At 43.9% G+C, this 15,231-nt stretch overlaps 1 protein-coding gene across 1 annotated transcript in view; it reads right to left on the bottom strand.

The window, feature by feature from the left end:
• LOC111962160 (receptor-type tyrosine-protein phosphatase eta-like) overlaps window positions 1–15,231 on the bottom strand; it is a 40,099-nt gene that overhangs the window by 16,549 nt on the left and 8,319 nt on the right. Inside the window, 9 exon segments of the mRNA XM_070442955.1 lie at window positions 3,006–3,272; window positions 3,433–3,699; window positions 4,018–4,272; window positions 4,492–4,752; window positions 5,424–5,687; window positions 5,850–6,116; window positions 6,470–6,742; window positions 6,959–7,219; window positions 14,547–14,795. Coding sequence (XP_070299056.1) covers window positions 3,006–3,272; window positions 3,433–3,699; window positions 4,018–4,272; window positions 4,492–4,752; window positions 5,424–5,687; window positions 5,850–6,116; window positions 6,470–6,742; window positions 6,959–7,219; window positions 14,547–14,676 — 2,245 coding nt within the window. The 5' untranslated portion in view covers window positions 14,677–14,795.

The following is a 15,231-nucleotide window of genomic DNA, read 5'->3' as shown; positions in this document are numbered from 1 at the left end:
CCAGATACACCGTTAGGAGCTCCAGGTAACTGATATGCAGTGCGCTCCGCACCACTGTCCATACCCCCCGAATCGAGTTGCCTTCATACAGCGCCCCTGCCCCCTTTTGCGGGCTACAACTCAGCCCATGGGAGCCCCCTAACAATAGCAGAGGGTCCCACCACTGGGCCAGGGCCAATAGGCCTGACAGGGACGCCCGAAGCGACCGGCTTAAGCCGCGAGATGCGTCCAGGTGATTGGCTAGCACTCAGCGCTGGAAGGGCCGCATCGACAATAGCCCCAGGAGAATGACTTCCATCCCAGAAGCCATTGTCTCCAGTAAGCATAGGCACTGGTGAAAATGCACTGTGTGACACAGCCGAAATTAGGCTTAGCGGAGCTGGAACTCAAACACCTTAAATGGGGATAGCTAGTTAAAGACCCATAAACGGGATGAGCTGAGATGGAGTGAGACAGCTGTTTTTTCTGGTTTCTTATGAAGCCTAGAGACTGAATACGGGACAGTAGCATGGATGTGTGTAACACTGCTTGCTCCCTAGACTCTGCTGCCACCAGCCAATCGGCTCTAATAGCCGGCGGCTCGTGAGAATTCAGAATTTGTCGAATCTGAGGTGCTTGCTGAGGACACGTAGAACTAGAATGAGACGCAAAGTCCCATCCCTTTCCTCCCTCAAAACGGCCGCTGAGGCCTGGGAAACAGTCGACGTGAGGATGCTGCAGAAGCGTGGGGGATGCACGGCAAATTGTACCCCCGACGTCATTGTTCGATTGATCCAGGGCGACACCGCGCATGAGCGTCATTACTCTACCGACCAGCCATGGGTACTGGCGAAAAAGCACCTTGTCACCTAGCTGGGAATGGGACAGGCTGCTCTGAAAAACAGGCCCCTTCTGTGGTAACAGACATGGGCGATTCGTATATTGAATATAATTCCCAGGAATGAAAAGCGTTTAGCTGGAGACASACAGCTCATTTCGGGGTTCATACGAACCAGATAATAGCATGGTCGTGTCCAACCCTTTTTGTTCCCTCGAATACGCTACCAACAACTACTCACGGGCACAGGGGGCTCCGGCAATGGCTGAAGGGGCACTGTTGTCACAGTAATGTTTTTGTGGAGGGGCTACTTTTTTTAAGTAATAAAAAATATTTCTAAGATAGTTGTCAAAATGATTGGCACCCCTGCTTTCAATACTCTGGCACCCTCCCCTTGCAAGGATATAACAGCACTGAGCATATTTCTAAAATGTTTAATGAGATTGGAGAACACATTGGGAGGAATCTTAGACCGTTCCTCCATACAGAATCTTTACAGGTCCTTGATATTCTTCGGTTCAATTCAAACCACAGGTTTTCAATAGGGTTCATGTCCGGAAACTGCAATATGTTGATTTTGTTGTCTAATTAACCATTTCTTTGTGGATTTTGATGTGAGCTTGGGGTTATTGTCTTGCTGAAAGATCCACTTACGGCCAAGTTTCAGCTTTCTGGCAGAGACAACCAGGTATTTAGCTAAAATGTTCTGTTACTTGGTAGAGTACGTGATGTCGTTGACATTAACAAGGGCCCCAGGACCAGTGGAAGCAAAACCTGCCAATAACATCAAAGATACACCACCATATTTTACAGTAGGTATGAGGTTATTTTCTGTATATACATCCTCCTTTCGAGGACAAACCCACCACTGGTGTGCGTGGCCAAAGAGCTCTTTTTTCATCTCCTCTGACCATAGCACCGGTTCCAATCCAAGTGCCAATGCCGTTTACATTTGTTGGTTGCTCTTTTGTCTGGCAACCCCTCCAAATARCCTTTTGTAATGGAGGTGGTGTCTAATGGTAGATTTGGAGACTTGGAGACCCAAAGATGTGACCAAGTTCTGTAATTCTCCAACTTTGGCCCTTGGATTTTTCTTTGCCTCCCAAAATCTTCCTCACTGTGCATAAGGACAAATAGACTTGTGTCCAATACCAGTCGTGTTTTTCACTGTTCCAGTGGTTTTAAACAAATTAATTGTTGCCCTAATAGTGGTAAGTGGTACATATATTTTTTATTTTTGCGATTTTCTTGTACCCATTGCCTGATTTATGAAGGTCAACAACCACTTGTCCTTTTCATTTGTGAGCCGTTTGCCTTTTCCTATGGATGACAAGGGGATTTTACATGCGTATTACCTAATTTTTATACCCCAGTGAAACAGGAAGCCATGCAGATTTAATGTAGTTTGATTTGATTTATTCKAATATTTATGTAATGAACACGATGGGAGACAGAGAGCTGATTTCAAATGCAGGGCACAGCAGGTGTTTATTTGTAAAGGACCACAGGGGGAGGCAGGTAGCTGGGTCCAGGGGCAGGCAGAAGGTCATACACAGTGGTCCAAAAAGGCAACAGTACAGGCAGGGAAAAGGCTAGTAACGTCATCCAGGAGATCAGGTAATAGGCTAAAGTATAGGCAGGGAATAGGCATCTAGTGAGGCAGGCAGAAACTATCAGACACAGGAGGAGTAAATTRCAGGAAAAGCAGCACTCYGAATAGAAGTGTGTCACAAAACAAACAATACCTCACAATGATGGGATGCAAAGAACTGAACTAAATAGTGTGTGATAATGACATACAGGTGTGTGAACAGGTGATCAGAATTCAGGTGATTGGGATCTGGAGCGTGAGCTGCGTTCAGGGGATCTATGTGTTTGAGAGTGTGAGCTGGAAAGTGGGCTGGAGAGTGAGCTGCGTTCAGGTGATCTATGTGTATGAGAGTGTGAGTTGGAAGCAGACATTACAATTTAGGGTTGCCAATAATTGACACCCATCTTTTTGAGAAATAAAAATATTACTTTCTCTAAGCAATTGTATTAGTATAATATAATATCAATTTCCCTCGCATCTCTTTGAGCATACAATATAGCTCAGTATTATTATTTATTTTATACTTTTTTGCTCATCTTTATCAAGGGCTCCAATTATTTTTGACCTGACTGTAGGTGAAAAGAAAGCAGGTCTCACCTGTGTACTGAAAGATTGAGACGGTGCCTCCCTCTATACCGTCCTGTGCCTTGACGGAAACACGGAAGGTGCAATTGGTTCCTGGTGTGAGTTCTGGAATGACGGCCTCCTCTCCTGTCACTGTGTGGTTTGTGGGAGTAGACACGCACCCCTCGGTCTGGATACGGTATGTGTAACCACTCTGGTACTGAGGTGGCTTGGTCCAGGTCAGACGTACACCAGTTGCGTTTACTGTAGGCGCCAACAACCCACTAATGGGATATGGTCCTGGAAACAAAGGGTCTTAGGTTTGACTTGAGTAATACAAAGAGGGGGAATACTGTTCAACATATGCTGGTCCCAAATATGTACTCTTACTAACACCAAATTAGAAAGATAAATAACTCTTGAAATGAAACTGAGAATTGTTATTGCCATGGGAACATACTTGTGTAATAGAACACTTTCACAGGGGTTGCCATGGTGCCATCCTCTGTGAGCGTTGTCACGGTAAAGGTGTAGTTGCTCCCCGACTGTAGTCCGGTGACAATTCTTTTGGTGTTGTTGACAGTGACGGAGATGAAAAGGGACCCGTTGGGGTAGGTTACCTCCACCTTGAAGGAGTAGCCATCTTTGTTCTCCGGCTGATCCCAGACTAGAGTCACATCGGTAGGGGTGATTCCTGCCTCTGTCAGCCCGCTCACAGAGTGGGGCCCTGGAACAAACGAACAACAAAGATCATTTGTGTGTGCGTACATGCGAGTGTGTGTAACGGACATCACGCTGCTTGCTTAGCGAGTTCCACTTCCTCCTGATTCGGCTCACATGAGTCTCTAACCCTGGACATCTGCCTTGCTAGCACACGTGACCGCCCTCCTGAAGCGTCTTACCCGTTGGCGCCACCAAAAAGCTAGCTATTCGGCGGGGCAAGTGGGTACACTTTAGGCTGAGGAGTGCGTTTCACACATCCCCATGTGCTGCAGGTGCATGCGTGTGTAGATGCAGTGTAAATGTGTGTTCAGGAGTCACTCACTGGTATAGTTGACTGTCGTCACCGCTGTGCTCTGGTAGTCCAACGGCCCTACGGTTACCACAGTGATGTTGTAGAGTGTTCCAGACTGGAGGTTCTCCAGGAGGATCCAGTTGTGTTCTGTCAGGTTATGCTGGCCCAGGTAGAACACAGAGAACCGGTACTGAYCCAGGTCCATGTCCAGGGGCCGGGCCCAGCTGATGTTGATGGAACCAGTGGTCTGGTCCTCCACCATCTGGGTTCCGGGAGGGTTGGGATCTGGGAACAAACCAGGGAGACTTTAGTTATGCAGGATATTGCAGGTGGAGTGACTCAGGCATGTGATGACATTAGAGAACAATCCATTCTAGATTATGAGCATGTCTCTGTAATTGTACATGCTCTTCAGACAAATATGTAATTATCTTTACAGCAGCAACGAAACAAATGGGAGTACAGCTGGAAAGTTGGACTTTATTAAAGCATTGACTGACTTACACGTTGCATTTGTTACATTCAGTGATGCCTCAGTGAGCGGTCCACTGTTGGTGACCACTCTGACAACATAGACTTTCCCTGGTTTCAGGTTTTGGAACACTAATTCTAGAGAGTCATTGGAAATGGTGTGGCTGTTTTCCATCACGTTGTCGTTGTAGATTGTGACGGTGTAGGAGTCCACCTGTCCCACAGGGGCATCCCAGGTCACATTCATTGTGGTGGTTGTTCCTGTTGTGACGATGTTCGTCACCACCCCAGGTTCTAAATGGTATATACAACAAAACAAATTACATTAAAGGCCTAGTGCAGTCAAAAACTTGATTTCCCTGTGTTTTATATATATTTCCACACTGAGGTTGGAATAATACTGTGATATTGTGAAGATTATGATAATGCCCTTTTTGTGTAAGAGCTGTTTGAAAATACCGCCAGAAAAATCTGCCTGTTTTTGTGAGATGTAGTTTTGGCCTACCTGGTGACATCACCAGGTGGTAAATTAGTTAATAGACCAATAAGAAAGACAGTTCCAAACCTCTGTTTTCCCCTCCCCACTCAGGCCACTCCCAGACAGTCCTAGCAAAATTCTTGCTTGAGAACTTGCTCTTTGCTTAGAGGCAATTTCTGTTAATTTTTTACCGTTTTGACCATTTTGAAACAGTCAGCATAAGGTACTTAATTGTTACCCAGAAATGATTTGATATTGAGATAAAAACAGCTGCATTGGACCTTTAACATTTCACATTTTAGACTAGAGATACCGGTATATAGATCTTAAAAGTGTGGTAAATGTTTATTATGTAAATGAGTCTTTAATTTGGTTTAGGTGTGAAATACGCATTGTCAGCCATCTTATATTAAACCAACTTTGCAATGTAAAGAAGGGAAAGTGAGTGAGAAAGAGATGGGGGGGGGGGGGGTCTTTTGAACCGTACTTGTGTAGCTAGACGTCTCTACTGAGTCAGACTTAACCCCCTGGACGACCGTGACCACAGAGAAGGTGTAACTGTCCCCAGGCTGGAGATGGGTGAAGGTGTAGCTCTCGACCGTGGTTGACACGTTCGCAACCATAGAACCCCTCTTGGAGACAGTCACCAGATAGGAGTAGGTGGGTTTGTGGTCATCCTGTTTGGACCAGGAAAGCTTGATAGCGGTTGTGTTCAGATCCTTGACCACGAGGTTACTGACCGCCTTGGGCTCTGAACGGCAAAGAGGCGAGATATTGTATTAATATGATCCATAACACAGGATCATTTAGCAGACGGTGTTATACACCTCTTAACTACACAAGAGTAACTGCAGTTTGCATTASTCTTGGATTACTCTACAAATACTTTTGGAAGTTTAGAATACTAGCTTACTTGTGTAGCTGAACGTGTGTTCTGAAATTCCRTCGCTTCCCGCTGCTGCTACTGTTGTAACAGTGAAGGTATAGCCAGTCCCAGGTTCTAGGCCAGGGACGTCCGCGAAGCTTGTATTGACTGTTTTCTCTCCAACAGGGCCTGTAGCGTTGCTGTACTGGACTCTGTAGGAGTAGTAGGACTTAACATCCACAGGGTCTGTCCACCGTAGCTTCACTGAGGAGGTGGACAACGGGCTCGCTGTGAGGCTCACCACTGGTTTTGGCACTATGAGAAAAAAATAAACCTTAATCGATGATCTTACTAGGATATGAAATTTGGTAAGGCATTTAACCTGATGTATTTCAAAAAATATATCACATAAATAATAGCCATTTAGCAGATGCTTTTATCCAAAGCGACTTACAGTCGTGAGTGCGTATATTTTATGTATGGGTGGCTCCGGGAATCTAACCCACAACGCTAGCATTACAAGCACCATGCTCTACCAACTGATCCATAAAGGACCATGCATCAACCGTGCATAGTATTAGAAAGAATTCAGAAGACTTCTGCAACATTTTCACATTCTCAAAAATGTCACCCCAAGCACACTATATAGTTGTTACAAGTGTACGTACAAGTATATCCAGATGTATTAACAGGGGCGCTTCCCAGATCCTGTGGTCCCACGGTTATCACGGTGATGGTGTAGAGCGTTCCAGAGGACAAAGAGAGCAGGTTATGTCTGAGACTAGAGGTAGACTGGCCGCTTGCTCCAGTCCCAGTGGAATGGTAGCTAATGTTATAGGAGATGCCCGGCGCACCAGTCATTAGACCAGGGGTTTTCCATTGGACAGAGAGGGAGCTGGTTGTCCTCTCTGTGATGTTGAGGGGTCCAGGTGGGTTGGGTACTGTAGTGGAGAAATAAGAGATGTTAGGAAAGTTGCAAACACAAATCCACATTCACACAAACACACACAAAGTACATTTGCTTTTCTTTCAGGACAAACACAGAGATAAGCTTCTCACACTCTCTCATACAAACTCTCAGAAAATACAAACTACTACGAAGCCTTCAGAACCTCGACAGTAAATGCATAGTATAGCCACCATTGGCCATGACTTACCAGTGGCTAACTGGCCCGTAGCAGACTGGTTACGGAATTGTCCAGCTACAGCAGTCACTGTGACCTCATAGACCCTCCCTGACTGTAGCCCAGTGAAGCTGGCCATTGTGGTCTGTGTGGTTTGACTGGATGTATAGCTTAAAGCAGCATTAGAGATGTTCACATTGTATTGGTCCACGCTCCCTCCAGGCAAGGTCCAGGTCACTTTCAGCTGACTGGTCCCTGGTCCCGTAGCCACAATGTTCCCAGGTTGTTTAGGGTCTGTCATGACACAATCGAAAAGGTTTCATTTCAATGACGGAAATATAGACAGTATAGAAAAGACAAAAACATCCATGGGGCCTCTTTTAAAAACGGTGAATACGTCCAAAATATAYCCCAAAATGTGCGTGCACCAGTTTTCATGCAAAAGTTGGCATTCATAAAAATGTCACTTCACGTGAGAATGTGCTCACCTCCCTGCAAACTTTRGACCATGCGTACGCACATTTGCGAGTTGGTGAAATATTGTATTGCAAACTGGCAAGTAAGTATTTTGTGCAAAYGGAGTATGATGAAAAGCTTATAAAAAACATAGGAAAACATATAAACAAGAATTCAGCCAGTTGTGAGAAGAGCGAAAATCTTTTCTCAAATTTTTCTAATATAAAATAACTAGACTGTAACGGCTGTGTAATTCCTCCTCCTCGGATGAGGAGAAGGAGTAAGGGTCGGACCAAAACGCAGAGTGGTTAGTGCTCATATTGATTTAATCAAAACGAAACTGAACACTTACAAATACAAAAAAACAACAAACGTGACAAAACCGAAAACAGTCCCGTGTGGCACGAACACTGACACGAGATACAAACACCCACAAACACACGTGAACCCCGGCTGCCTAAGTATGATTCTCAATCAGGGACAACGATTGACAGCTGCCTCTGATTGAGAATCATACCAGGCCGAACGCACAAAACCCCAACATAGAAAACAACACATAGACAACCCACCCAACTCACGCCCTGACCATACTAAATAAATACAAAACAAAGGAAAACAGGTCAGGAACGTGACATAGACATAGGAATCTTTTTCCGGTTTTATTTTCATAACCATTGCAGAATAAATTCCAGTTTTATTTTCATAACCATTGCAGAATAAGTTCCAGTTTTATTTTCATAACCATTGCAGAATAAATTCCAGTTTTATTTTCATAACCATTGCAGAATAAATTCCGGTTTTATTTTCATAACCATTGCAGAATAAATTCCGGTTTTATTTTCATAACCATTGCAGAATAAATTCTGGTTTTATTTTCATAACCATTGCAGAATAAATTCCCGGTTTTATTTTCATAACCATTGCAGAATATATTCCGGTTTCTGGCCGTGATGGGTTCATATTCCCGAAGAAGCTATACAACAAAGTACCATGAGCAGCTCTCATTTAATTGGGCCTAGTAGTCTAGTAAATAGATAGGTAATATGTATTTCAAGTTTTGCAATCCCATAGGCAGCATAGTTTAAAATATAGAGTCACATTTTACAGGTGAACCGTTTATATTTTACATTGAGGAAGGCTTGCGTACAGAGCATTTGGAAAGTATTCAGACCCCTTGACTTTTTCCACATTTTGTTACGTTACAGCCTTATTCTAAAATGGTTTCAATTGTTTCCCCCCCYCTCAATCTACACACAATACCCCATAATGACAAAGTGAAAACAGGTTGAGAGTTTCTCCCATTGTTCTCTGCAGATCCACTCAAGCTCTGTCAGGTTGGATGGGGAGCGTCACTGCACAGCTATGTTCAGGTCTCTCCAGAAATGTTCGATCGAGTTCAAGTCTGGACTCTGGCTGGGCCACTCAAGGACATTCAGACAGTTGTCTTGGCCACTCCTGTGTTGTCTTGGCTGTGTGCTTAGGGTCGTTGTCCTGTTGGAAGGTGAACCTTCGCCCCAGTCTGAGGTCCTGAGCGCTCTGGAGTAGGTATTCATCAAGGATCTCTGTACTTTGCTCCGTTCATCTTTCCCTCCACCCTGTCTAGTCTCCCAGTCCCTGATGCTGAAAAACATCCCACAGCATTAAACTGCCACCACCATGCTTCAACGTAGGGACGGTGCCAGGTTTCCTCCGAATGTGACACTTGCCTTTCACGCCATAGAGTTCAATGTAGGTTTCATCAGACCAGATAATCTTGTTTCTCATGGTCTGAGTCCTTTAGGTGCCTTTTGGCAAACTCCAAGCAGGCTGCCTATTACTGAGGAGTGGCKTCCGTCTGGCCACTCTAGCATAAAGGCCTGATTGGTGGAGTGCTGCAGGTTGGTTGTCATTCTGGAAGGTTCTCCCATCTTCACATAGGAACTTTGGAGCGCTGTCAGAGTGACAATCGGGTTCTTGGTCACCTCCCTGAACAATGCCCTTCTCCTCCGATTGCTCAGTTTGACTAGCTGGCCAGCCCTAGGAAGAGTCTTGGTGGTTCCAAACTTTTTCCATTTAAGAACGATGGAGGCCACTGTGTTCTTGGAGACCTTCAATGCTGCAGAAATGTGTTGGTACCCTTCCCCAGATCTGTGCCTCAACACAATCGTGTCTCGGAGCTCGACGGACAATTCCGTCGACCTCATGGCTTTGTTTTTGCTCTGACATGCACTCTCAACAGGTGTGTGCCTTTCCAAATCATGTCGAATCAAGTTGTAGAAACATCTCAAGGATGATCAATGGAAACAGGATTTATCTGAGCTCAATTTCGAGCAAAGTGTCATACAAAGGGTCATACTTACAGTGGGGAGAACAAGTATTTGATACACTGCTGATTTTGCAGGTTTTCCTACTTACAAAGCATGTAGAGGTCTGTAATTTTTTATCATAGGTACACTTAAGGTATAAGGTATTTCTGTTTTTTTATTTTTAATACATTTGATAAACATTCTAACAACATGTTTTGGCTTTGTCATTATGGGGTATTGTGTGTAGATAGATGAGGGATAAAAATTAAAAATAAATTATAATATGGCTGTAACTTAACAAAGTGGAAAAAGTCAAGGGGTCTGAATACTTTCCCGAATGCACTGTATGCTACGGTAATTACTGTACTTGCATTTATTTATTTTTTGCCTACACTAGACAATGTTTCAGAATTCGCTTGCAGTCCATAATATTTAGGTTGGGGGAAAAGCAGATGCAAAACATTATTGAAGTCAAACGTTGTGCTGCCAGGTCCACAACTATTTGCTATTGTTTTCCCTTTCAGAAACTGACACAGTCCTTACTGCTAAAGACTTAAACAGTAAATAGGCCGTAGTTTATGTACACATTGTAACATTATCGGTAGGCTACTGCTGCTGTGCGATAGGAGCGTGACATCATTGCCTATTTAATCTCAGACTTCTGTTGTGGCATTCTTGCGTTTTGCAAACGTTAGCTCAAAAATGTCGTGGGATCATACCAAGAAAAACCTTTCAAAGTCGAATGGAAAGTCTGTGCCACAGCCGCGGATTATTCAAGGGTGGGAGGACGGTATGAAAAAATGGCCACATATCACCTACGAAGACATCTTCAATTATTTCGTCTTGTCTACAGTGTTGCCAACTCCTCAGTAAGGAAAGTAGCTATTGGCTGTCCTAAAAGTCGCTAAATGACTTCATCGCATAATTTGCATAATTGGCCATGTGCATGTAATTGTGATGGATGCTGTAGGAGAGAGGAATAATGTTGTGGGAGAGACAAAAAAAGTGAGTATAAAACACCCTAAATATGTTTAGAACTACAAATGAACTTTCTTCTGTCGATTCTTTTTTTTTTTTATGTCACAATTCCTTTATCCGGGCTTGGGACCGGCAAAAGTGACCCAAAAGAGACACTGGCGCAGTTACTAATTAAAAAAAAAAAAAATTACATTTACATCCCGCCCTGAATGTAAGCCATTAGAGAGCCTTTTTATTTCTCTATTTGGTTAGGTCAGGGTGTAATTAGGTTGGGCATTCTAGGTTTTCTGTTTCTATGTTGGTGTGTTTGATTCCCAATCGGAGGCAGCTGTCTACCGTTGTCTCTGATTGGGAATCAGATATAAGTTGTCAGTTTCCTTTTGGGTTTTTTTGGGATCTTGTCTTTGTTGCTTTCTACATGACTAGCGTTACGTTCGGTTTGTGGTCATTGGTTTTTCCCGGTGTTACGTTTCTAATAAAGAGAGAATGTTCGCCTACCACGCTACACCTTGGTCCGGTCATTTATCATCCGACGACGTGCGTAACAGCGGCGGCTTCCCGTTTGCGCGATTCATTTGCATTGTGGGCGCGGAGGGGTGAAMATCYTCTGCTCTAACTGCAGCRAGAGGACTGGGCCGCCTGTGAGTGCTTTGGGACCCACGGCAGCACCCGCTGCTCGTTGAGAATAGTAAGAACGATACGTGCTTTCACGTCAGTCTCCAATAACACCAGAAAAAAGTCGCTAGATTTGGCGCTAGTCGCTTTTTTGAAAAAGTGTCGCTAGAGGGGTGTGAATACTCGCTAAATATAGCGACATAGTCGCTAAGTTGGCAACACTGCACTCGGTGTGGATGAGTCAGAGATGAGGAGCTACAAAAGCACAGAGGCATATCAATACCTCCACAGCGGCAATGTTGGACGGGTGCTTATTCACCGTCTTGAGGATAACAACCTGGTGTTCCTCAAAGCAGATGTCCAGCCCAGTCAGAGCAAAACACACCATCATTCTGCCAGGATTCTTGTTTCATCTGTCGGCACGGCGGAGACTGCAGGGTGTTCTTGTCTTGCAGCTGCAATATTATGGAAGGTAGCTAGCTCGCTGGCTTTTTGTTTATCATAACCTTYTGACTGATACGTTTGATGTTAGCTAGTTACTTAGCTAGCTAGCTAATTGTGATGATACCATATCACTGACCTGAACTGATAACGTTAACTATTACAACATGCACATACCGTTTTGGGTTTCAATGGCTCGTTGTGTAAGTATATCAGTCAAATTTTGAATGGCAATAAGTTAGGTACAGTCATGGTGAGTTTTACAATCAAATAGGAAATAACCAACAACCTACAATTTAAAAGGAAACTGTAAACTAGTCAGCTGTGAACACCATGTAAACTAGTGTTCTGTACTGTAATTGACTATTCTATCAGTAGTGCTTTGAAGGTGCAGAATGCTGTGTATGGAGGGTTGACAGGGGTGTCCTGTACAGATGAGCAATGTCTGTGGAAATCGGGGACGCAGCGGAATTTAGCTCCAAAAATGCTTCTCTGACAGCACCCCAGCCGCTTCTCCATCTCTACCTCCAACTCCTGCGTACCAGTCCCACAACACACTTAAGAAGAGTTTGGAAGGGGCCAATGTTCCAGTGGGGAGCCTTCTACAGCTAAACCAGTCAGTCATCAGGTTCCAGCAGCAGCCACACAGCTACAGCAGCCTCATGGTGAACACGGCATCAACATGCACTGACAGAAATGCTTGTCATTTTATGACGTTTATGTTACGGTGGAGGAGTGTAAGTGTGCCAGCTTGGAGGAGGTCACTAAAGCACAGAGTGCCTCCCGTGCGTGGTATGATGCCCGTAAACTTCGGATCACTGCTAGCTCAGCAAAGAAGGTTCCTGTGCGCACCTCAACAAATCCCGACAACTGTGCGGGAGCATCTCTTCCCCAGGTTCCATGGGAACTCCGCAACTACAAGGGAAGTTTGCAGCGTAAGCACCCCAGCCCTCGTTTTTAATGGAGTTTGCGAGTGTACAATTATTTTTACTTAGGGGCCTGAAACGCCCCATAATTCAATTCACGATGATTGTACATCCGCTAAGAAAAGTCAGCCAAAATGTAAAACCTCAACGTCACTATGGAGTCAACATACAAGTGTAAGTAAAAACATGCAAGTGTAAATAAGTTAGAAATGTTGCTACTAATGCACAAACACCTCTCGTAAAAGTAATGATGTTTTTGTTTGGTTAGCTTTTGGAAATTTTCCTTCAGAAGTTCCAGCTAGGCAGGCTAACGTGAGTTAGCTAATTGATTTTCTAGCTATCATACAGTAGGCGTATATGAATAATTATATAGTTAATATAAGTAGACATGCACTCATAATTGACTGTAGCGCATATAAAGCACCCACATGCTACCCGTGACTGAAAACAATCGTCGCGGGACGAAAGAGTGACGAATTTCCGGTCAAGGGCGGTCCATTTCAAATGAATTCCTTCCTCCCCCACCCTGCAAGCGTAAACCCGTCAGACGTCATGATACATCAAAGGTGGGCTAAACTCAAAAGGTGCCTCACAACTGCACTCGCTCCGCGAAAAAGGTTAGGTGGTCAAAACACTCCTGCACCATGAACAGCTTCCGTTTCTGCTAGTTATTGTGGCATCCCCTTATCGAACATAAAATGCCCGTTTTGCGTGAATCCATGTTTGGAAAGTTGTGAGAAGCGATACTGAGCTAGTTGGCTGGCAAGCTGCGAACTATTGGCTGAAAGTGCTTAACCGGAAGTCCCCCACAAAAAAAAACGCCCATATTTCCGTTGTAAATGAGGTGAATACTAAGGCAGGACATAGAAACCCAATAAACTACAATTAAACTAAATATTGAACAACAATTAGTATTTTGCATCGAAGTGTGGGCTGTAGTATTTAGACGTAGCATTGTTTTGAATATACAATCAATCTTGCAAAATGTGTGGACAGGCACTCACTAGGCAGCATGCATGTTTAGTTAGAAAAAGTCACTGCAAAATATCGAAACAGTCTGCCCACACCTCTACAGAAATGTGATCAAAATTGCCATTGCTCTTTCTTTAAGAAACTGCCGTTGCCGAATGCCAATAGTTTCAAATTATACAGCAAAGAAAGGACATTGTCACCATAAAAGGTGTTTTCCAGGCGGAGTTTTAATGCTCGATCACGCAGTTTTACAACGCGTCTGGTTTATCACGGGAAATATGTGTATGTATGGCGTGTGCCAAGTTTATAAATCTCTATATTTTTGTAAGTGAGCAGACATTTTCAGAAATGGCGCACACAGACATTTAGTGTGAAATGTACGGCTATAAATGAGGCCCAAGGACTTTATGTTTAGAGGGAAACTGGTACTGGGAGGCAAAACAGCCAAATACTCTTTCTAAACATGAATCAATTCTCAATTGCGTTACGGTTCTAGAAACATAAAGACCTTTACTTTCATATCACATCAACATTATTTCACAAGCGCAAAATAGATACTGTTTTAACCGGGTTTAACACCATTGCAGCCAACGGTATTTTCTGTTACAACACTTTTCTGGCATCCTTCCATCCGTAACACAAAGGTGTTCGGAGCAGTCTGTTTTCCGTAAACAAGTGCTATTACCAGGAAATATGGCCGTGTAGGAACATTTACCCTATACAGGTGTGTGTAGTAATTGAACATTTTATTATTTATCGCTAATCTGAAAGATAAGGTCCTTATGCTTCCAAAACCGTACCGCAAGCGTTGCGTGTTAATGTTCAGACTGAGCGGGGCTAGTCCACAACCAATTATTTGTTTAGCCATTTTCGACAATTACATTTTCACCTTACCTGTGTATCCAAATCCTTTGAGTCATACAACGCCAAACTTGAAAGAGGACTTACTTGTAAAAGTGGTTGTTGTATTGCCTTCTCCTACAGTTGTTTTATCTCCAGCCACTGCAGTGACTGTGAAGCTGTACTGCACTCCAGCAGTCAGCCCAGTGATGGTAGTGGAGGTTTCTGTGGTATTCATACTGACACCAGTCCCCTCTACTCTATAGAATGAACTGTTTCCCTTTGGTTGAGTCCAGCTCAGATACACAGACGATGTTGTGGTTCCAATCACACTGAGGTTGCCGACAACTCCGGGCTCTGTAGAGCAAAATGGAGGGAAAGGGGTGAGAAAAAAACATTTTGCTCTACTTATTAACCAAGATAAAAGAAAAATACACTGAGTGTACAAAAAATGAGGAACACCATCCTAATATTGAGTTGCACCCCCTTTCGCCCTCAGAACAGCCTCAATTCATCGTCATGGACTCAACAAGATGTCAAGCGTTCCACAGGGATGCTGGCCAATGTTGACTCCAATGCTTCCCACAGTTGTGTCAAGTTGGCTGTAAGTCCTTGTGGTGGACCATTCTTGATACACACTGGAAACTGTTGAGAATGAAACACCAGTGCGCCTTGCATCTACTACCATACCTTGGTCAAAGGCACCCTTTGAATTGCACACATACACAATCCATGTCTCAATGCTTAAAAATAATTATTTAACCTGTCTCCTCCCCTTCATCTACACTGATTG

This window comes from Salvelinus sp. IW2-2015, linkage group LG4q.1:29, assembly GCF_002910315.2.
Source record: "Salvelinus sp. IW2-2015 linkage group LG4q.1:29, ASM291031v2, whole genome shotgun sequence".
Classification (NCBI taxonomy): Eukaryota; Metazoa; Chordata; class Actinopteri; order Salmoniformes; family Salmonidae; genus Salvelinus; species Salvelinus sp. IW2-2015.
Note: the sequence above shows the minus strand (reverse complement) of the source record. Positions and strands in the feature narration are given on the sequence as shown.